Source organism: Corvus hawaiiensis, chromosome 2, assembly GCF_020740725.1.
Source record: "Corvus hawaiiensis isolate bCorHaw1 chromosome 2, bCorHaw1.pri.cur, whole genome shotgun sequence".
NCBI classification, from domain to species: Eukaryota; Metazoa; Chordata; class Aves; order Passeriformes; family Corvidae; genus Corvus; species Corvus hawaiiensis.
The window spans coordinates 94,919,243-94,943,666 of NC_063214.1; the positions used below are offsets into that span (position 1 = coordinate 94,919,243).

The 24,424-nt window shown below is 37.8% G+C and overlaps 1 protein-coding gene across 2 annotated transcripts in view; it reads left to right on the top strand.

Annotated features, from left to right (window-relative positions):
* The window catches only part of LOC125337263 (opsin-3-like), an 88,046-nt gene that overhangs the window by 23,702 nt on the left and 39,920 nt on the right, over positions 1 to 24,424 (top strand). For both annotated transcript variants that reach the window (XM_048326754.1, XM_048326764.1), the window contains exon 3: positions 5,116 to 5,441. In XM_048326754.1, the coding sequence (XP_048182711.1) occupies positions 5,116 to 5,441 (326 nt within the window). The remainder of the gene's footprint in view (positions 1 to 5,115; positions 5,442 to 24,424) is intronic.

Sequence of the window (24,424 nt, forward strand, 5' to 3'; positions counted from 1 at the left end):
CAGGATGCCTCAGGACTCTAACCGTGCTCTAGTGTAATGACTTTCAGGACATTTAAGAGAGCAAATATACCTAAGTTAGTAGTCAAAACTTTGAGCCAGTGTAGGCTGAATGCATGGGATTCTCAGCTTTTCCTAGCCTCCAGACCATGGATGAGCTGCATCCCGTCTCCAGTTACTACCTCAGTGAGCAGCATAAACCAGCAAAAACTAGTAAGAAAAGGTAACGCTTTTAGCTGGGACTCATGGGAACAAAGTGTAATGATTTGCTGTGCCTTTCACAGCGTACTCTGTGCTGTGCTGCCAGAGAGAAATGTACAGATCCTTAAATAAAAGTAAATAATAGATAATGTCTCAGATGATAGCCCTATAAATAGATGTCTGTCCTGGTTTATGACTTGAAATTTAATTTCTTGCACCCTACTCGCTGCAACTAATTGCCATGTAGAAAGGCCTATGGTCCACACCCAGCTAGTCTCAAAGTCACTTATTTCCATGGTTAACTTTTGAATAATTATCTATTCCTGTAATGCAATCTGCAGTGGAGTTTTTGACATTTTTCAGTACTGTTCAGTGAGAATCTCATATGCATGAAATGCTGGGGGAGCAAATTACATCTCTCACTGTGATTGACTCCTGTGGAGTTATTTGTCTAGGTACAGCTTGAGGCTCGAAATATTTGTTGTAAGCAAATTCCATTTAGATTTGCAATTCGTGAACCTAATTTTGTTTCAATTTTAGAAAAAATTACTCATTTGAAATTAATATACTCAGTCTACACAGTCATAAATGTTACTACACAATAAGAATGAAATATTGGCATAACGAATTATAATTATTTTCTTCTTTTTATAGCCTACATTAATTTTTTAAATTTGTTTTCTCATTATTAAGACCATGGAGATTGCGCTCAAGTCTTTTCTTCAGAGACAATTCTAAAGTATTTAATTGCTTTTTTTTTTTTAAGCTGAGATTCTCACTAATTCCTCTGACTGCAACAGATAGGGCATGAAATAGAATACCAGGTAACTGCAGGATTTCTGACAAAGGTCACAACAATTAAATGCACGTGGCATTAAGAAAACTCCATATGCAAAGCTGGGAGGCATAATGAAAACTGAGAAGATTTATTCTGCTTCAGCCAAAACAGCTTACAAGAAGGGCGAAAGGGAGGCTGAGGAAACTGTGAGCCTGTTAGTCTAAAATCAGTGCCTGGAAAAATTATGGGGAGGATCACGCCAGGTGCTATAGAAAAGCATGTAAAGGACAAGGAGATCGTCAGTTTATTGCTGGCAGCTCATTCACTGCAAGCTGACAGCTCATGTACACCTGATCCCCATATTTTATTTCCAGCCAGTGTCAAACTGGCTGAACACAAAACCTGGTTTTGCCTTTTTTATGAAATTACATTGTTTCACTCCAACAAATTAGTATCTGTTATAATTGATGAAAGGTTCCTGGTGTGTTTCTAGCATTCAGCTACTGAACTAATAACAGAGTGAGATTAAAAGCAATTGTTTGGTTGTTTGTTTTCTTTTTAATTAAAAAGCTGTAGATATTCTTAGCAATCAGGGTCATTGGAGCTTCTCTGCCAGAACATTGCAACAAGGTTATTCTTGATGTGGTTTTGACCAGTCTTGGCTTCTGTGTTAAGGTGAAAGGCCCTCCATCCGTAAGGCTGGATGGAGCTGCAGTGTTGGGGCATAGAGAGTCAGGGCCCATCTTGTGACTTTGTGTGCACTGCCCCGGGTCACATAAAGCAGACTGAGACAGGGTTGCAGCGACCTCTGTTCTTCCTCACCTGGGTAATAGGTGTTTTAATTACTCGCAGCCAATTCAACCAAACATATCTCACTGCTGGAAAAAGCTACTTGTTAAATTTGTATTTTGATTTTGGCTTTCAATTTATATTTTCGTCTTTCAAAGCAACAGTTGTATTCTTTCAAAGTAATTGTAATTTTTCTGAAAAGTTAGCTGGGCTTACTAAGTTTAAACCACATGAAAAATGTTGAATTCTTCTATCTCTTATGAGCTACCTCTTCAATGTATTCCTCATTTTACCTTATCTTGAAATTATTAGAAGTCAATGTGTAGTGGTATTAATTTTAGTGCTGTTAAAAAGTTCAAACCTTGAAGTCTTGCTGTGCCAAACCCAAAAATAATGGCATTTTTTCCTGAACTTTTGTGGTCTGGGATTCCATAAATTACAATTCTTGCCCTCCAGAGAAAAGTGCAGTTTGTATCATGTCAGTGGAACTCAATAAAAAGGTGAGTGAAGATGAATTGGCTCCTGCCAAGATGTGCAATTAAGAATCACAAATTTTCTTCTGTATAGACAAGAAAATTATTTTCTATTATTTAAGGGTAACTTTTGTGGTTTTGTCTGATTGCTAATATTTGATTTATTCTTGACTGACATCACCATGATCCTAATTTAATATCTGAACATTAATTCTATGCCAGTGTAAGATAAACCTTTTCTGCATCTCAAAACAAGTAATCCTGCATTCAGGGTCAGTTGTCTTCAGATCCACTCCACAAAGCCATCCATCATAAATACCAGCGTCAGAAAAGCTAAGCATCTTCCTTGTATTAGGCAATAGGTGAAGATAAGAGGAAGTGTAAATGTGTGCCATAAATCATGACAGTACACACCAGAAGAAGCTGCTGGGCAGTAGCACAACCACAGGGATGAGCAGGCAAAGCTGTCAGCCAGGCTGGACCTGAGAGCCCAGTGGTGAAAGCAGCAATCCAGGAAGCAAGGTCCTGAGCTAGGGAAATCTGAACATCCTATCTGGTTTTTCTAGGCAGCACCACACACACAGAAATGTAGGATATCCTCAGCAAAAGTACAGCTCACTTGTCACCTCATTAAAGTAGGGAAAATGCAGTCTCAATTGCCGTCAGAGGTAGAGCAAGAACAGTAGATCCTTGCTGTAGACAACCCAGCTGGCAAGGGAGAGATTTCTTATTCCCAAGACAGTTTTCAATTCGTCCATGATTGTTTAATCTAAAGTACAAAAATAAATCTATAACAACTGACAGAGGCCTAAGTTTCAAATGCAAAATCTGGATTTTTGCCTTAGGTACCTACATGAGCTAAATGTTTTTGATAGAGAGAAGCTCTTTAGTCAAGTAGATAAAAACATGGAAAGCAGCAATGCTAAGAAAGTGAAGGTAATTAAGTGTGGGCTGGGAGCAAGTACAGAGCAGTAGATTATTTTCTCTTGAGTCCAAGGGCTTTCAAGAGTGGTGTTAAGTAGGAAATCAGATTAGGTGAGGGATGATCAGAAAGTCTCCCCTCTCTCCAAAACAGCCTAGCCTTAAAGCAAGTTTATAAGTCAGCTGAATTTAGTGGAGCTATTACAGCTGTAAATGTATCTACTCTTTAGGACTGACTTCCCAGTAATGTACAGAAAATAATTTAGTAGACTCTTGTAACAAGAAAGGTGTTTTCTTCTTCAAAAGTTGCCTTCTCCTCACACCCTTTTGCTTTCTTTTCCACTGTGAAAGAAGGCATCCTATTGCAGCAAGCAGTGCTCGCATTTCCCCTGGGTCCTTTGCTGTGCCCAGCTCTGCACAAAGTAACTGCAAATTGTTGTCAGGATGACAGAAATATCTGTGCCTGCATTCAGTTAACTCAGAAATGAGTCACTGAATTGTAATGAAAAGTGGAGCAAAATGCTGTGCCTGGGGAGAATATCTCACTGTGCCCTGTGTGGGTCTGTGTGTAGGGTGTTTTGCCCAGGTACAGGATAGAGTAGTGTTATTCCCAAGGGAAGTCTCTGACTCACCTCTATTCCATGCCTGGGAAGGAACTACAGGAGAAGCTGACAGTTAAATGCAGAAAATGGATTACATCTATGGATTCCTCTGAAGAACACCTTTTCTTTTAAGCCATTTGCTGGGAGTAGGTACCACTCAAAATCAGAGAATTTTGGCAGGCTATGTATCTCAGTGCTACTGTGTAGTTGGCTGTTGCTAATAGCAAAGACGAAGAAAAAACTTGTGGAGAGAGCTGGACTGACATTGATCTATTCAGGTTTTTCATCCTACAGGAGCAAAAGAGAGGGGACTGGAAAATATTGGAAAATATGGTTTTAAAGATCTTCAAACAAGTTCCTTCTGTCATAAATCCTTGAAGTGGTATCCAGTGTTGTGTCAGCAAGAATTGTAAGGAGGCTGCAAAGAGAACAAAACCCTAGGAAAAAACAAAACACACTCCATTGAGTCGTGACTAAGAACCTGCCATGAAAAACCATAAGGTTTTGTAGAGGGGCTTGGGTCCCAAACCTTGAAAAAGAGAATGGAAATATCCTACAACCCAAATTTTAAAGCCTTCCTCTGGAAGACGTAACAGGTTTATGACACATAGGGCTCAATATTAACCTAAATCACTTTTAAACTTGATTATGTAATATATATGTAAATGAAGTTGCAATCTGCCATATCCCAGTCATAATGTGGACATTTTTTTAGTGCTATTAAAAAGTTCAAACCTTGAAGTCTTACTGTGCCAAATCCAAAAATAATGGCATTTTTTCCTGAACTTTTGTGGTCTGGGATTCCATAAATTACAACTTTTGTTTGCTTTTTCCATGTATGAGTGGTCAGAACTGAAGGTTCGTCTAGCTGATGGGGCAGAGCAAGAGAAGCAAAAGTTTCTTTCACTTTGGGGCTCCCAATTTTGAATATATAGTTTTGTTTTTTTCTTTCTTTTTTATGTAAAAGTCAATGCACTATTTGAAAATGCTCATGGATGTTAAAAATCAAATAGTTCTTATCAAGGGAATATTTCACCATTTTATCACCTCAGATAGAAAATTGATTTCCTCTTAGTAATACTAAAACAGATAAAGCTGAAAACCTGACTAGAAGATGAATATCTCTCAAATATAAAAATCTTCCAATGTAAGATAAATCTGAGTTAAACAAAATTTGACATGATGGACAGAGCAACCAGGACCAGTGAGGATTAACACACAGAGAATAATGGAAATGTTTTCACTGTTGCTTCAAATATATAACAACTAAAAAAATCATCTGCTTTCTTGGGATTTGGAATGGATACGTGCAAAATAATGGAAGTAAGCATTTCTATTGCTTGGTTCATTGCAGGCATTGTGTCCCTGATCTCCCTGGCTGTGCTGTCCTACGAGCGCTACAGCACTCTCACCCTGTGCCACAAGCGCAGCGATGATTACCGCAAGGCTCTGCTGGCGGTCGGTGGCTCTTGGATTTATTCCCTGCTCTGGACCGTGCCACCTCTGCTCGGCTGGAGCAGTTATGGGATAGAAGGTGCAGGGACAAGCTGTTCGGTACGCTGGTCCTCAGAGTCAGCTGAGTCCACATCCTACATCATCTGCCTCTTCATCTTCTGCTTGGTTGTCCCTGTAATGGTCATGATGTACTGCTACGGGCGCCTCCTGTACTTGGTTAAACAGGTAAGCAGCTGCCTGCTCTCACAGTGCAGACTGCTCTGAGGCAGGTTCTGCATTTCTCTTTTATCAAGTTTGGAAGTACTGATGGTTGAGAGCAAATCAGCAAGCCAAAATGTAATTGAAAAGACTGCAGAAAGCCTCAAGGAAAGAGTGTGAGGTCTTCACCAATCTTTTTAATTCTCCTGAAGCTCCAGTCAGAACAAACAGATATCATGTAGATACTGATTTTGTGGCTGGTAATACTGTGTTCTGAGAAAACTAGCATATCAGAGTGAAGTCTGCAGTTGTAATGAAGCAAAAACATGTTTACCTGTTTATAAATAAGATATCCATGCAAATTCTTCTTCCTGATTTTGGATTATGACATTTTAATTATTTCTGCTTCTTAATCTCTGGAAACTTAACTATACAGTAATGCAATTCTACTGTGATTTATTGAGTTATCCCAAGGATCAGCTTCTCTTTGTTATTCTAAGCCACATGTAATTTTTTCTTTTAACTACAACCACCATTACTACTACTACTACTGCTACTACTACTACTCCTCCTACTACAGTGATGTTTCTCGCAGTGGTTTAAGGTGCTCTGCAGATATTCCAAAATGAATGTTACAAAAGACCCTGAAAAGGGTGTGGTATTGTGAAGTTTGAATACCCTTGGGACAGTAATGAAATGGTTTAATGGTGAATAATGAGAGAGGAATTAATTTATAGGTGTTCTCTAAAAAGCAATTCTCTAAAATGTTCAGATGAATTAACTAAAGGTGTTAAATGGGAAAAAAAAACCCCAGTAAATCCCTGAACTGAGGCTCTCCTACAGAATTAAAGTGAATGTAGTTTGCTTTGATTAATCATAAGGAATTAAGTTTGATTGTCTTACACAATTTGTCAAAACTTTGAGAACACTTGAAGCCCAAATGGGAAATCTTCTCCTCTTTGAGTACTGAGTGGGCCAGTAAAATCCCTTTGATGAATCACACATTAGTACTCTTATTAAACGTTGTGCAATAGGGAAAAAACTTCCTGTGATTGTAAACCATTAAAGTGAAGTATCAGTCCATATCTGATCTCTGGGCAGCAGTTTCTTTTGCCATCACCTTAAAGTAAGAGGCAGGGTCTTGGAATATGTGGTACTGAAATCATGCAGAAGATGCATGTTTCTTAAAATTTTGGCTTCTCTTTCATTCAGATCTCACTGCCCTTGCTGACAACAGCCACCATCCATAGCATACAAATACTTGTATGGATGAAGCTTCTGTAGCCTCCAGTGCTGAATGGAGACTCACGTTATTCTAGTCACTTTTTTTTAAATTCACTTGTATCAAAAGTGCTCATAATCTCTGATCTGCCTGATGGGTGTCAAGCTGTGGCAAACATACTGAGGGAACAACGTATCATAGAAACAATGTGTGCTCTATAGCCATTTTGGTCATGTAGACTGGGTAGACTGGGTGGAAGATAAGGTTGATTTATTAATGAGCTGTCCAGAGGAAAAGAAAAAAGAGGGAAGGAATAGCATTTTTCACTATCCTCTCTCCATTCTCCTCATGCCTTACAGAATGGTCAGTAAGCCTGTGGGGTGCTGAGGTTAGAGGATCCTGAGAAATTTTGTAAATGGTGGAAGTGAAAGAGAATCGAACCCAATCTTGCATAACCTGTTGGAGGGACAGGCCTTAGGGAACTAATACTTGTTAAATGCAAAGGAACTCCAGTGAGGATTAGATCATATCTTTAAAGTTAGGACTAAGGGTCCTAAGAGCTGCCTGGTACTTGTGAAGTCTTGAATAGCTAAACCCTAAATTTTTACACTAAATATCTAATGCTTTCCTGGTGTTTGTAAAAGATTTTCTTGATAGGTTATATTTCACCAAAAAGAATCTCAGTCAGAAAACTCATCAGTCCTCAGCTTTCTGTGATGTACTGGAAGCTATTTTCAGTACCATAATCCTAAAACCTTACATTTCATAAATTTCTGTGACACATATGTAAATTTCTAGTGAACATATCATGACACAGTCACTGAAGTACAGGCCACTTTCCCTTTAGTCTGAGGTCCTTTAACTGTTCTGTAATAAATGGGATAGATCATGAAATGCTAAAGTATGTAATGTTTCAAACTAGAGGAAGCAATGAGCAATATGCAAATGAAAATATGGTAGTTCTTATCTAAAAGTAAAAAGAGTAGGTAGGATACTTTAAAAAAGATTAAGAGAGTTTACTATGTTAATTGTAATGCTGTAACTTTCTGGTGTGGGCAAAAATAATTACCTTGCAATTTTCTGGCCATGTGAAGTCCTTCTGTGAACCTCTGTGTCACATATTTCAAGTAATGTGGGAGCATTGCAAACATACTAAGTGCATTATCCCAACTTCAGCTCCTTGCTGCATCTTCTAACTGCATTTCATAATTTTGCCAGATCTCCAGAAGTTTTTTATGTTAGAGCAATAATGGTCTTGCACCCTGAAGTCAAGAGTGTGGGAGTTATGCCATTATTAATAGTGTAGTGTACATTTATTGAGGTGGAAGAAATATCTTAAGAGATTTGGGAGACTTAATGCAAGAATTGGCATAGTGCCTTCATTTTTTGTTTTCATGCACCGTGATTATAGGTCTGCCTTTCTCTTTTTCTTCTCAAAATTTAGTCAGGTGCTGTAGCATTCTGTCACTTGAAGCATTAATAAATCCCATGAAGTCATCTGCAATCTGTGTAATGGTAAAAAGCTCAATGATTTCACTAATACAGGTTTTATGAAAGATCATCTTTTCAAGGAATTACAAGTCAATAGCATCCTTGTATGAATAATGTTAATAGCAAATGCCATTAAACAGCATAAAAACACAACTCCACCATTATCTCAGAGATCTTGCCATTTATCAAGCTTGAAGAACCTTAGGAATTACATTGATTTTTTTAAAGTTATGGGGTTTTTTTTCCATGATGGCTTTATCTGGATGATTGCGTCTGATCAAAGGGGCAAAGTTTTCTCCCTCACAAAATTTATTCGCATGTATTTTATTCATGCACATTCTACAGCACAGGGGAGGGAAATTGAGGATGGTTTCTTTTTCCTTGTACAATTACTTTTTTTTTCTTTCCAGTTTTTGGCTTGTGATGCTTCTCTGTGACTCTACTGTTGCATTCCCTCTGGAAAAAATTTCTTTGTGAAGTCAGTGTCAGTTGTTTACACTTTGAAAAGTGAGCTCCCAAATGTGGAATTACAGAGATTAGCATTGTGATCACTGTAGCACAAAAGACACAACATGATTAAAATCCTCCACTGAGGGGCCCAGAGAACTCATGTGAACCAGCCTAATGAAAATTAGCAAACCTTTTAAAAGAGATCTCTTCAGCCTGCATTATCTGCATTACATGCAAAAATCCTGCTCAAGGACAAGAAGAGTCCCAGAAGGTTGTTCCAAGAAAAGTTTTCAGTTTGGTTTTATAAAAGACTCTCATCTCATTGTCAGTCGTCTTTTATTGAAAGCTGTGCCTGAACAAAGCTTAGCAACTCTTCCTGAAATGTAGCTGGGACATGGAAAACAATGAAAAGGACTGCAAGCAGGGCACAAAGACTTAAACGTGCAATTTGTACTCAGTGCAAGAGACTGTGTGTTGAAGTGGGCAAAGGGCCAGTGTCTCATGGGGTTTTGGAGTAAATTGACTTACAACTTGACCTGATAGTCCTACCATGTGACGTTTTCTTTTTTTACTTTTTTTTCCTGTCATTATTCCTGTTCTACTTGGAGTTTGTCTTTGAAAGGAAAAAAAAAAAAAAAAGAAAGAAAAGAGAAAAAATATTCAGGGAAAATTTTAAGACTATATGAGGCAGAAGTTGGCCTTGCCAGTATGTCTTGTCTTCCAGCCTGTGATGCACCTGTTAATGCTTAATTCCTCAAAAACTTCTAGTTTTAACTAGTGACCAAAATGTGAGTCCAGGCAGTGGAATTACCCAACTATTTCCCTTTATAGCAGGTTTTTTTGTTTCTTCTGAAAAGTGCCACATGATTTCTGACTTCCAGATATCACAGGAGAATCAGATCACCTTTTTTTATCCCATGTCCTGACCTTTATGAGTTTTATCACCTTCTTGGGGTACTGGGAAAGTCTTAGTTACACAGTAGAGAACTCTCTGGTCCTCTTTCTTACTTCCTCTTCCAGACTTCAAAGTACCAAATTTAGTGGAGGAAAAGTGCTTCCACCTCTTGTGTAAGAAGTAATGCCCCAGAGTGAAATTATCACTTGATTATAAACCCGGAGAAACTAATTTTTAATTCTCTATGGTGAGATTTTGTCTCTAGGTTATTTTTTAAAGACTTGAGTATAAACAACAGTGGTGGTTTTGAAATCTCCTGTGCCCACAAAGGAAGTCTAAGAGAAAAAGGAAAGAAGAGAGGTAAATTTTTATGATTTCTGATTCCTTAATCTTGTTTTATATCTGTACTATTTGGAACAGTTCAATTATATCTGTAAAAACATTTCCTATATCCTTATTAATTAAAGTAGTCAGGAAAGGACAACAAAGTGGAAGGACCACACCTGTGAATATTTCTAGTTTTCCATCTCTTTTGGGAATGATCATTTGGAGGAAGAGAGCATATTAGGGCAGAACTTAGTGATTTAAACTGAACAAAAATCTTCACATAATACAAAGAGTAGGATGGGAACGTAATTATTCCATCATTCCTTCATATGCTTCATATGCCTATTTATAGAGAAACTTGATTTTCTGAAACTTCAGCTCTGATGGCACTAAAGGTATGATTTATATAGAGAAAACTGATAAAGCAATTATGAACCATTAAATTTTAACTTCTTTTTAATCCTAAATAAAACCAGGCTTGTAGCCATGGAAGCAAATTTCAAAATTTTTGTAGTTGTTTAATTAAGAAAATAAGTCCTAAGAAAAGTAATTCAGTTGAAGATGATGTTGACCTGGTTGTATGACTCCTGTAGATCATCCCTTTCTAATGTGGTTAAGTACATTTGGGATTTAATTTAATTTCAAGTATGTTTGACCCTTGCTGCATCTAAGCGTAGAAAGTCATCTATACTCACTAGACAGCCATATCTTGTTATATTTTACTGTATGATCAGAAATTTTATTTCTTCCCTTTGGATCTTCATATACATTTTCTCTCCTAGTTTCTGGTGGCATAGAACGAGAATGATAAGTAGTTTTGCCTTTAATGTTTAAACCTTGCCATAAATATATAATAATTACATCTCATTCAAAGCAAAAAGAGATTTAGTTTGCAAATAAATTAATAGATGTTTTCTGTCACATCATCATGAAAATAAGGGAATTTAATTAATACAAATCTCAGGTTGAGAGAATTGGAATAAACATACAAAATGTAATGAAAGGGGTCTGCTGGATTATCAAATGCTATAAAGTAATACAGCCTATCATAAAATAAAATAAAAAAGAATATTTCCAAGTCTTCTGTACAGCATTCAGCACGCACATAGCAGTAAATATTCAACATCTGCTTACTGGTGTCTTGGGGTGACTTTGTGACGTGTATCCCCTATCTCTGCCCCATGCCCAGAAAATTACTGTGCCTTTAAACTGAGCCTGAGAGGGGGGAGGAAAACCTGAGCAAAACTTCTTCAAAGCAGTTTGCAGCTTGTTCAAGGTCAGACAGAGATAGAGACTTTTTTCAGCTGTGGCAGGAGAGCAAGAGTGGGGAAGGCACCCGGCTTGCTTTTGGCCGGGTTTTTTTCAGCTCCTTTTTCTTTCTCCGGAGAGAGACAGAGAGTTGAACTTTTGTTTTCCTGGGAGCTTCTTTTTTCTCTTTTTTTTTTCTCTGCTGGACTGTTTCAACATCAGAATACATTGGGAGGAACTTCCACCGAGTCCTTGGCCCCGGAGGTGGGCCCTCCACCCCATCCCAGCTCCAAGGAGGGGGAGAGAGATTTACGGAAGGACTCTGAAATTTTCCCAGGTTTCTCTCAGCAGGCCGAGAGGTTTTATTATTTAGCATCATTATCCTTTTCCTGTGTGTTTGTTAAATAAACAGTTTTTATCTCTTTCACTTTCCTTCGAGGAAAATTTATTTTTTTCCCGAACCTGGTGGGGGAGGGATGGTTGTGACCTGCCTTCTCTCAGAAGATGTATTTCTAGATTTGGCCAAACTGGCACACTGGGAAGTTGTTTGACCTTTGCCAAATTCTTCATGTGCAAGCCACTACACAGCCAGAACACAAACCTGGCAACAGACCATTTTTTGGATTCTGTGATGATAACAGGAACATTTTGTGGTAACAGACACTCAGGCCATGTTTTTTTTATTGTTTGAGTCCATGGTATTTGCTATAAGAATGAGCTTTAAATTATGAGAGCAATTTACATTCCTTTGTAATACTGTATTTTTTTCAGAATTTCTAGATCATATCTTCAGTAGAAAAGCTGACTGCTTTTTGTTGTTTCGAGGCAGAGGAGCACTGAAAGACATTAGACTGCATATAGCATGTATCTGTGATCAGTGATCAGTTCTTTGAAGTTCTGATTATTTTCAAGCCTTCTTGGCTTCTAACATGATCAAAATTATCAGAATACTGTAGGTGAGGTGATATCTGGAACAGCTGTTTTGAAAATTATTGGTAAAAAAGCCATGGAATACTTGGAAAAAAAAGACAAAAAGTCATATCTTGCTACTTCTTAGTAAGTTATTAAATTGTGTTGAATATGTAATTTATTCAGACTCAGATTGCAATCAGTAGATGGTATTACATGCATAAGAAATCCTTGCATATCAACTCTTTCTGTTTAAAAGTTTTCTGATAGTTTCTGTAACCACTCTCATCTTCATGGCCCATGAGTCCATTGTTTCTTTTCTCCTTTACCCTCACACCATTCTTTACATAGATAGATCTCCTCCTTCCTTCTTTCAGTAAAAGATTTCCATACATTTTTTCCTTTGATGGTTTGAAGGTGCTGTGAATATACACTGATTTTCCAAGGCTTTGCAAAGCTGATACTACTATTCCTAATGTACTGAGGGAAAGCACGTGGTTTTGAGAAATTACATGTGAGAATTCAAGGCATTTTAAGAATATAACTAGCCTAGTTTTTTTCTCTCTATGTTCCTTCTGTATCCAGTAGAAAAAGAAAATCACATCAAGGAGATTATTCTCAAAACCAGTAACTTTTGTCAGCTGCTGGTGCATTAAAAGGAACAAATTATATTACAGGAAAACAAGGAAATAGTTGGACCTTGCAAAGAGGATACGGTGTATCAATAATTATTATTTTTTTTAATGGTACCTGTTTTCAATTATTTTCAAAACAATGCTATGATAGTTAAATTATTATGCCATTATGTCATTGTTATTTTATGCTGGGTCATAATATAAAGTACAAATGTAGCATAACTTTTCAAGCAAAATCTGTAGCATTCTGACACTAACTTCTGGCATTCATACTTTTAGAAACAACGATTTTCAGATGTCAGTATTTCATATTTCAGACAGTTCTATCCTTACATTTTTGTTCAAGGATATTTCAGTGAAGCAAGTGCTTATTATTCCTGTTAGCTGATTTTTTTTTTTTTTTTTTTTAGTTTTATTTTAATGTGAAGTCTGTTTGAATAAAAAAAGTTGCTTTCATTAGCTAGGAGGAAGATTTACTAGCATGCTTAATTTTTAAAGAGCTTACTTAGTCTTGTACTCTTTCATAACTATTAGGGTTTTCCCTGGAGTTGAAGTGATTATTAGGTATCTATCATGAAGACATTGTAAATATAGTATTGATTTTTGGGGTTTTCTGCTTTCAACTGCAAAAATACTTCAGTTTTGCACACTATGTTTATACCAGTTTTTATTAAAGGATTCTCAAGGGAATAAAATTCAGTGTTTTCTGTAACAGTGGAGAAAAATGTCAAATCCTGAGAAATAAAGGAAAAAGGTCACATTTTTTTTCTTCGTGTATAGCTTTGCAAGGCTTATAAATTCACCATCTCAGCTTTTAGGAGAGTAAAGTTATGATGAGTCAATCCAACATAAAATACCTTTCAAAGTTTTTAAGGACTTTAGCAGCTGTGCTTGCACAGACACATGTAACTCATGAGTGACAGGTATACTCACTCAGGGTTATTCTCAGTATTTCTGATTAAAAAAGCAGGTCATCAGATTCATCTTTATTTTTTGAGGTCTGATCATGCTGGAAGGGAAACAGACGTGAGAAAAGATTATGGTCTTCTTTCCCCCGTGCTTGCAGAATTATAAATCATTAGTTAATTTTCTGCATTTTGCAGAGAAGCAGTGATAAAACTTTAGCATAAATCAGGCACTGCACAAATTCATTGTAAATCAAATTAATGGCTGGTCAGAAAATAGGAATAGTGGGTTTGCCACTTTTCATACTTTAGATAAACCAGGGGGAAAATAAGTCTGTCATAATCTTTAATAACAAGCTAATAGAAAATTAAGATCTGATGCATTAATCTCTGAATGCTCTATGTCCATAAAAAATAGCCTGTGGTTTCATGAGTCTTTCAGTTTCCAGCAATTGGTGTACATTAATACCAAGCACTAATAACATCTCAGTTCAGGGTATGATTTAGTAAAGGTTTTTCCTGATAAGGAAAAGCATAAGTTTTTTTGTTGTTGTTGTTGTTTGCTCACCACTTATAAAACTGGAAAGGTTAAATGTACAGAAGGGTGTTTTGCAGGGTAAAATATGTGAGGATTTGTACTTACACTTCAGCATGGAAGAACTTAGCTACACTTACTTACTCTTCTGTAGTTTAACTCCACTTCAGAGTAACTTGTGACCTCAGGCAAACTCCCTGACAGAAGACTTGGAGGAAAATAAATTTTCCTATGTGTAGCAGCACTGTAGCATTGTCCCCTAGAGAAACACTTCTGAAGGTCTAACTACAAAAGAACGCTGCTGTACAGAGAAAAGAAGAAATGTGCAATGCCCAGAGGCTTCGTTCTCTGCTGATCACCATGTGCTTGATATCACATTACCTGTGCCATTGTGTGAGAGGCCAGTCCCTAGCCAGTGTTGTCCAGGTGAGACGTCAAAGCAGAGGGCCTTGGTTCACAGCACGTAAACCATAATGTATATAGCAAAGCCTGCAGTCATGAGTCATGGAAGGGTTTGGGTTGGAAGAGACATTAAACACCATCTTGTTCCAGCACCCTTGCTATGGGCAGGGATGTCTTACACTAGCCCAGATTGCTCAATGCCCCATCCAATGTGTCCTTGAATAGTGCCAGGACACAACTTCTCTGGGAAACCTGTTCCAATGTCTCAACACTATCACAGTAAAGAATTTTTCCCTAATATCCAATCTAAACTTTCCCTCTTTCAGTTTGGAGCCATTCCCCATGTTCTATCACTACATGCCCACATAAAAAGTCCCTCTCAAGCTTTCTTGTAGGTAGATTACCTTTAGTTACTGGAAGGTGCTGTAAGATCTCCCACAAGCCAAATGTACTTCTGCTTTTTCCTAGTGGAGCAAAGAGAGTTATAAAGGATGTTTGCTTTTACTTTTTCATCCTTATTTCACCTCATCATTAGTCCTGTGTTACTTACAGCTCCAAGGTTTCACATGGGGCACTTGTAATAGCTATTGCTGTTCATTGGTTCTGTGATTTAGCCCCTTTTCCCCTACTGAAAATACCAAAGGTGCCTGAGGCAGTATATATTGGCAGTAACTGAGGGAAATAATTTTACCTGAGAACTTTATCATATAGTCAAGAACAATGGTGTGAAATACCCACATGCTACAGAGGTATGAAAGGGATGCAAATGATTATGTGCTTACGGAATGAAAATCAAAAGCATATAAAAGAAGAAAGGTAAATAAGTAAAATCTAGAATAAACTTTGTTTCAAAATTTCTAATCCAGTGTTTCGTTAGTTTGTAATGCTACCCACTAGGTAGGATTTTTTACCATCTCAGTTGAATCTTGCACATCTGCATGAGTACCTCTGTATAAACACAGATTAAAGTCTTATGGCCAGACAGCTGTCTTTACCAGAGGAATGCAATTGAGTTGTCAAGCTTGTGTCACCTTAATAAAAGAAAGGTATTAAACTATGTAAGTTAATGAGAATAATAAGATCATACTTTTTCACTACAAATGGAATAAGTCAAACCTTAGATTCCCTGGATAGTTGGCACTAGAGCTATTTCATCCAAAAACTGAAGGTGAGAAAACCCAGTAAGATTTGTCTTACCATCTCCAATGTTTTCTGATCCTATGTCTTGAGCTTAACCTGACTAAAGCTAAGGTGGTCTAACCTATCTGTAATGGATATTACTTTTGCTCAACAATTACTCATATTATAATATTTTTATCACTTACTATATCCTGTATTTTTTATGGTGAGTGTTATACCCTGCTGAAGAGCTAGGCTGAAATGTGTATGCTTCCTTTATGAAACCAACAATAACTTTCAGTGGAGCCAAACCCAGATGTAATATGAATATAACAGACTAAATGAGAGTAAGTACAACATATTGAAAGAGATGCAAAGTTATGTTGTCTTCAGCTTTGTACCATGTTGAAACTCAACATTTATCTGAAATAAAGGTCAGTCTTTTAAATCATACACACTGTAGAAGCAGAACAATTTTTTTTTGCATGTGTCTGTGTGGACTCTGCATGCAGGAGCATGCATGCAGGTAAGTCTGCATATGCAATATTGGCATGTTTCTACATGGTCAGGAACCTTCCTTGACCTTGAAACTAATGTCACAAGCTGCCTGTGTTCATACTACACAGCATTTGGCCTTGAGCATCCTCTGGACCATACATCTCCTTTGAACATGGTAGTCCATATCTTCTTTATTTGCCAAAACCAAAGTGTCTAAAATAAGACAAGGGCTGACTTCCAGCTCAGTAGAGTTGTACACTCCTCTAGTGTGGAGCTGAAAGTTGGTATGCTACACCCTGATCTGTATAGCAGAGGTGTGGGGGAGTGCAAGCCTGTGGCACAAGTTGGAGGACTATGTAGAAAGGATGGAGCCAAACCTCATGCAGCCTTTTCCATGCCACCTACTGGAAGTCATCACTGATGTTTTTGGGCACCTTCTTAGAGAGTTCTGAGGCAAAACTGCGGGGTATCCAAGCATGCTGAGAGTTGAGCAGGGTGGATGATCAGGGATGAGACCTTTATATCACTTTGTGAGGTAGTTTTATGCAGTACAAGGGATGTAGTTATTCATGCTTTAAAATATTCACCTATTCCGTGTCTTTCTTTTCCAAGAAGGTTTAGTTTTGAGTGTGTGTATATGTGTATTATGGAAACTGGAATTTTCTTTTTTTCTTTAAAGGCAGCTTGTTGTAAGAAAAAGAGCTTTGTGTGCACATGAATGTCTAAAATTTTGGCTTTCTTTCTTGACTTCAGACAAGTGTGAATACTGTTTTAAATAGACCTGGTTGAGAAACAGACTTTCTCATCTTTTTCCAGTTAGAGATTTTTGATGAAGATACTTTTTTTCCTGAGTAAGGGGAACACACACAACACAAGTCTTAACCTCGCTATTTTTCACGGATTAGCAATTAATCAGTATTTTATGTTTACACAATCCTCCTCTGGAACATTCAGATGTTAAAAAAACCCCAATATTCTCTGACCCTGAAACCACTCAGGGCCCTGATACCCTTGTAGAGCAGTGCTTAGCCAAAGTGACATGGAACAAAAGATCCTGGAAATCCTTGGAGCTGATGGCCTAAAATGCCCGTGACATCCACTGTCCTCAATAAAATCTCTCTGTGAGGTAACTAAGCACTAAAAGGCCTGGCGTTTTTTGGTCTCTATCAGGCATATTGTCAAGGAATGAGAGAAGCCCAGGGACACTTGACTACCACCAGAAATGTCTCAAACTTACATGTTCCCACAGGATGTTTTCATTTTTGTGAATCAGTTTCCCAGTGTAAAACTGTCATGGTAGGAATTATTTTGACCTTAGCTGATCTGTAAATTGCCAAGGAAACACTTCTGTTGCAGTGCAGCTGGCTTATAGAATGCTAAGAGGGTTTCTGTGTTTCTAGCTTTGCATTCCCATAATAGTTCATTTTCCCTGGTGTTTAGCAAGGGTAAAGGTGCAAATACTGGTTCAGCTCACTTTACCTTATCAATACAGCAGAGAAGTGTTGAGAAGTCATACAATTTTGATGTGAGAATGTGTTCTCTCATGTTCATGCAGTCAACCCAAATTTGTATTATCACAAGTTTTGTTGTGGGGTTTATAGGTCTATACTTGCCTTCCCCCCCACCCCCCCCCAACCTTTGTTATTAAAATAAACAACCAGGATATTTTATGGAATTATTCCCCTTTATTAAATTGTTGCTGCTTTGCAGACTATTTGTCTCTGTCTTTTGGTGAATCAGTGGAAATTGTCGGCATCTTCATCGACAAGCAGGATGGGGAGCCTAGTCAGGCGCTCCAGGAGCCTTTTATTATTTCATTCCATTATCAGCCACACATACTGAGTTGAGACAGAGTTGGTACAAAGCTTGTGCTGCCAAGGGCATCCAAAAACTTCCTTGTTGCAAAGCATTTTTAAAAGCTTCTTAGCCAATCAGCATGCTTCTAAAAGACAGCTGTCTTTACCAATCCATAACAGCTCATGTACAACTGTTGAGCACAATACTGGCTTGTTATGCCTTGACATAACAATATACAATATCCCATTATAAGGCTTAAACTTCTCTGTCTTGCTAAGCATATTTTTTGCAACTCCAAAATCTGTCTAGGCCAAACCTAGAAACCCTAACCATTGTTTTAATGTCCTTGGTACTGCATTACTGTACCTTCTTCTAGTTTTCACAGGCAAAGCTGAATCCTAAATACTTTTGCTTTATTTTCTGAAACCTGCTGTTATTTCTCACACCTAAAATCCTTTCCACCTTTTGTGTTTCCCCACAGAAATTAGCTTGTCTGTAGCAGATTGAAACTGGGATCATACTTCAATTTACAAGTATTTTTTGTCTTACTATACTTACTATACTTATTTCAGTGGTCCTGATAGTAAAGTGAGGGCCACTGTCACAAATGAAAAATTATGGCAGAAATAGGGCCAATAGTATTTTAAACACTGATTTATATTTCAGGCAGTGTTGTATTAATTTGAGTCAATAACAGTTGATTACCAATATTCTGAGTGCCTTTAATTACTAGCCTTGGTAGAATATGACATTAGAGCACTCAATGCCCAGTGTAACTCCACTGGATTAAACGCTGGGGCAGTCAGCTGGGTGACTATTAATGTTTGTTTGTTTGTTTGTTTGTAATGCATGGAGGGGAAAAAGTGGGAAAATACATCTGGAGCAGGAGGAAGGGAGCAGTCTGTGGTCAAGAGCACTGCCCTGGCCACAGCAGAGAATTGTGGGGGCCAGGTGGCTGCTCCTGGGCAGGTCTGGGAAAACACACTGCACCCCACTGGAGAGCAGCTTCCAGCAGAGTGAGACCCATCCTGGTGAACTATGTAGAGTAGAGGCTTCTGAGGCTTTTTTGAATTAAGTACTAACATGGCTTTTCAAAACTTCTGCTCCTGCTGGAATAAAAGAGATCCTGTTCAGGCACTTTCCAGTTGGCACCCGACACTTGTTTTACAGGGAGCCTCCTTTACTGAAGGAGCACTCATCTGAATCTTCCCAGGAGAAATTATACCCACTTATAACATCATGTAGAGAGTTTCACATTTCTTCTTATTAGGCAGATGTTTCATTTGAATTTCGCTTCATTAGTAATGCAGTTGTTAGATGAACTCTTCACCTGCTTAATTATAGAGATCTTCATATTAAAAAGCTCAGGAATCCTTATGCAGTAAATCAATATCCCTGTGGACAGGTAAAGGATAGGAAAGTAAAAGATAAGGCCTTAAGTAGCCAATGTTTCCTTCAGAGAAATATGCATAAGGTGCATAAATCTATTTCTCAAATTATTTTTAATCTGTTGACTCTCCAACTTTTCTATTTCATTCAGGTTTGATTGTAACTTAACCACTGTCCCCTTTGTGGTCTTAATTAGTTCTTGCCTTGTTATTTCAAGGTATAAAACTGAAAAAAAATGAACATTCACTCTTAATTTATAATGTTTAGGGCCCTGCGACTTCACTTCCCTGTTCATTAAGCATATTTTTATTTTCATAGTTCTTCTTTTAAAATGTCTACACCATATCCATCTTAAAACAACAAAAATCGTCTTTGGCTTGAGGTGGAGTCACCTGGGCTTACAACAAATAGGTGATTGTTTGGCTTTTAGTCAGTAGTACAACTGACATCTGCTAAGCAGCTAAATTAATCACAGATGAGTATGTGCTGGGTTGCCTCAGGGTATATTCCAGACCTCCTGTACTTAAAAGTGGCACTCTAAATTTAAATGAGAGATCTGTCAACTAAACAGCTTCTCAGATAATAAAAAGCATGTAAGGTGTTTTCTAAGGGGATCTCAGCAATATTGGACGGTTGTTTCTGGTCACTTACATGGCAGAAGAGGCACAACATTGCAGTTTCAAGAGGCTATAATATTAATTTTATCTGATAATATAACACTTCACTTGAAACTGCCCCAAACATGGAAAGATAGATTTCCATTTACTTGAGGTCTTGGTGCTTATATCTGGCCTATTAAAGATTTAATATAAACAAAGTTTGAATAAAGCTGACCTGCACAGAAATTAAAAAGGAAGAAATTCATAAACATTCTGAGCCTAAATTAAAAACAGACAGACAAACAAAAATTGAGCGAACACTCCCATAAAGAAGGGAGCTTTCCTTACCTGGCAAATACTGAGGTATACACATTTTTATATTCCCATTGAACATACTTAAGTGTTGGTTATATGTCTGTAAAACACTGCAAGCTACTGCCTTGCACAGAGAATAGAATGGATATTGCCACTAGTTCACGATTGCATCTATCCCTGCTTAAATACCAGTAGATCTCTGTTCTGCTCTGATGCCCTCAACATGGATCTGGGCATTTAAAAACATCTATCTCTGGGAAAATTCACTTAGCAAATTCACCTTGAATATTGCTTTCTACTTTCTCTATTGTTATGGCTTGTAAGAGCTCAATGAAAGTCCTTAAAGGCCTTACCTGATAGTTTTTTCTCTCTCATTCCCTGAGCAACTTCAGGATATTAGTTCAGTTTAAATGTCAAGTTGAAAGAACTGACTTTCACATTGCTCCAACCTGGCCTTTCCGCATCAATCTTTAATCTTTCTGAAGAAAATTTGTAACTGTGGTTGGTAGTCTGGCCTTGGACTTTTGTTAATTGCATGCTACCCCTGGGAGTCTTTTCTTTTTGTACGTATTCTTTCACTATTCAGTAGTGTAAATGCTCTTCTGCCCTGCTTATTCTTCTGTGCTCCAGGATGGTCAAGGCTCAGTAGGTGCTTAGTCATGTCAGCCTGGAACATTTTGGATTTTCTCAATATATAATGAAATGGATTTGCTTGGGTCTCCATTGCTTGCCGAGTAAGTTCAGGATGTTAATTCAGTCTAAATGTCAAGTTAAAAGAAATAGAATTCCAGCCTGCTGAATTGTCTTCTTAACTCATTCTTCTTTTTACTTTGACCTTTCCTTAGGGAGGTACAGGTATTCCTCGATTAGTTTCAGCCTCTCCAGAAGAATGGTGGAATTTTATATGACTATACCATCTCTGAGGTCATAAAATTTCACACTGGACAGGTCTCATACTTGCTTTAACTACATCTATCCCTACTTACTCATTGCACTGTGAAGAATTCTTCTGTCCCAAATCTCAGAAATGAAAGTGTTGCTCACAAGTGAGCCGAATTTGCAATATCTATATTTAACAAATACTGACTTGAACAAGGTTGGCCTTGTTAGTGAACCATTGATAGAATAGTTTATATCTGGACACTAATTATCCCAGATATATTGACCCTATTGAAATTAGAATTAGAAGGAATTCTAGAGAATTATTAAAAATATTGGTGTTGCTTTTTCCTGGCTGTAATTGTCAAATAAAAGCATGCCCAGAACAAAATTAGGCTGTAAAAAAATACTGTTCGAGTGCCAATCTCTTCCTTGGAAAATAAAGGACATGTACAACTGGAAGTGGTATTAATTTGCAGACTGAGAGAGTGAAACACAGATCTGACCACTTGCTGCATGCAAGATCTCCATCCTTAGTGTGTGACATCCTCAGTAGTCACAGCCCCCTTTAGTAAACTTACAGTAAATATCCATGGAGGTCATCAACTGGGACGTGAGTGCAGTTGATTAGGAAAGCAAGGGACAATGGCCAACAAGAATTGTCTGAAGCAGGAAAGCTGGGAGCAAGGCATGTGAGTAGCTTTGTCAGCGGTGGGTGTCACATATCAAGGGTGAGGTGATATCATACATCATATATAAACATACATGTATGATGAAAGGCTCTTGGTTATCACCCTTCAAAGAGATGGCAGAGCTGGTTTGAGCAATTTAATGAAAAATTCAGTTCTCTGTTCAGGAAAATCAAAACAAATAAGATGTTAGAAATTGCTAGGAAAGGGATTGAAAGAGACATCCCCAATGTTGTTATACCATTGTATAAACTTGAATATTGCAAGGACTTCTGGTCATCTATTTGAAAAGAATATAGGAGAAACAGAAAAGGTGTGAAAAGGGTAACAAGTGCTATCAGAGATACAGAAATAGTGTTCAAGGAGAGATTAAAAGTGAGAGAAATGTCCTCAGGAACCAACATTCAAACATTACCATTTTTCAAGCATGGTACTACAATTCAGAGACTCAAGGTGAAATCCCAGATTCCAAGATTATAGTGTGAGCCAAGCTGGAAAGCATCCTGGCCTGTATAGAGAACCACTGAGAACCCTGTGTATATAGCATTTGAGAAGCAGGACATCAGCTCCGAATTTCCAAGTACAACTCCATAAGCAAGCAAGAGTTGACTGTATAACGCCAATTTCTTCCTTCCCCTTCCCTTACCCTTTTCCTTTCCTTTGCTCCTCCTTTCCCTCTCCCCCCACCCCCACCCCCCATTTTTCCCTCCACTTCCATCCTCTCCTGTCCTTTTCTCTCCTTCTCATTCCTGTTAGTCTCAGTCAACAAGATGCTTGCCAATAATAATTGTTTTCATCTAAATTAAAGCACTCATTAAGGTATAGCTACCGGATCATGTTTGCTGAAAGAACCATTCTAGTGGAACCCCTATATTAGATTACTCTTACATTTCTCCTGAACAAAACCTGCAGCTGTATGAACTGATGCCTTCTTGGCCACAGTCAGTGGTCTCACTGGCAGAAGACCAGTTTGCCATCTGTTCCACTGCCACTTTACTCTTTCAGGATTCTAATCACCACAAAAAATATTAAAATATACTAAAGAATAGCCACCAGGTAGTTTTAATTCATGACCTTCTTCTACTGCACCTTTGTCTGCCCCCTTGGAGTATGTGAGAATATATGGCAAGTAGCTCAAATGAACCATTACAGAGTGATAGCGATTTTTCTGCTTGGATACAAAATCTGGAACTGTATTGATTGTTTTCAGTTGTCATAAGTACTGTATTCATCATGTTCCCCTATAACCCAGAAATCTGTGCTACCTGAAGAAATCATTTATAAAAGTGCTATCTTTTGTACAGCAGCAGAGTAACAACAATATAATACTGTGCCTGCTGTACTACTCCCCTTCAACAAATGAGAAACAAATTTCAGGGAAAGCCAATATTATTTAGAAGTAAAATTACAAACCCAGCTAACTTGTATCCTAGTCATCTTCTAAGAGGTTATTTTGGTCTTTTTCTTACTGAAATTGTTTCTTTGCTATAATAATACTTTTTACAGACTCAGAGCTGTCAGGTTTCAAAAGAAGTAGTAGTATCAAAGCAAACATAACTTGATGGGCTATTGGTGTTTTTCACTGTTTTCTTCCAAAGTAAGTATACCTATCAGGAATATGTGTTTTACTTTATATGTGATTACAGTTCACAAATAAAAATGAAATGAAGCTTGCCAACTAACCAAGTTTTGCAAAGTTGCACATTTTATTTTTAATGTGTAATCTATTTCTCTTCCTATACTATATCAACAGTATAATTCAGCATCAGTATACTTTACAATTGTGTATCAGCACTATCTGTATTGTGCTCTTTCTGCAGAGAAACGACAAGGATTTATCTAAGTCTGGTGAAGTTAACACAGCTCATCACTTTTACAAATGCCTGGCTTTCTCCTAGAAATGCCAGTAGGATGCCAGCTGGGTTATTAGTGCTATAAAACTGCCACTTCTTCCCTAAGTGATGATAGTGACTCTATAAAAATCACTGACCTGCCTTTAAGCAAACTTGGTGAACTTCATTTCAGTGAAGACCATTGGTGGCCTGTTGCAAAGTCAGCTGGAAATATTCAGTAGGTCCCCACTTCTCAGGTGAATGCTCTGTGCTATGGGCAATTTTAACATTTACTCAGTGTTAATAGGCTTAGTAGTGGCCTACTAATCCTTAGTAGGATTTATAAGAGAAAAACCTTCTTTTCTATCCATCAGTCTGGTCATTTACTACAGAAACATCAGCCAAGGAGTTTTGTTTCCCAAAGATACATTACCTGGACGTTTCCAACTACCTCCTTTCCATGGAAACCCCATTAAGTCATAGTTCAGTGACGTCAAATGGGAGGTAGAGGGTTTTTTTTTCCTTTTTGAAGTTTTTTCTTTCTCTCACTACTCTAAAAAAGGCTTTGAAGTCTTTGTAGTTGAATATTCTGAATCAGAACTGCCAACATAATTTGCTTAAGAGTTGGCCAGAATTAACTGTGCTCACATTTTGACAGGTAACCTGGTCTAGTGGATAAAAGGGAAACTGTAGTCGTGATACAACTCAAGTTCTTGACACATGATGTGCCCTTAGCAACTAGGAAGATACTGTCCAAGAGGATTCCCTGTAAGGTGCCCATTCATGGAGATCTGTCAAGTGCTTTCAGCATTTTCATTAATGATATTTATATAAAATTAAAAGTCAGTGAACATCAGCAGTGCTCAATGCAAGT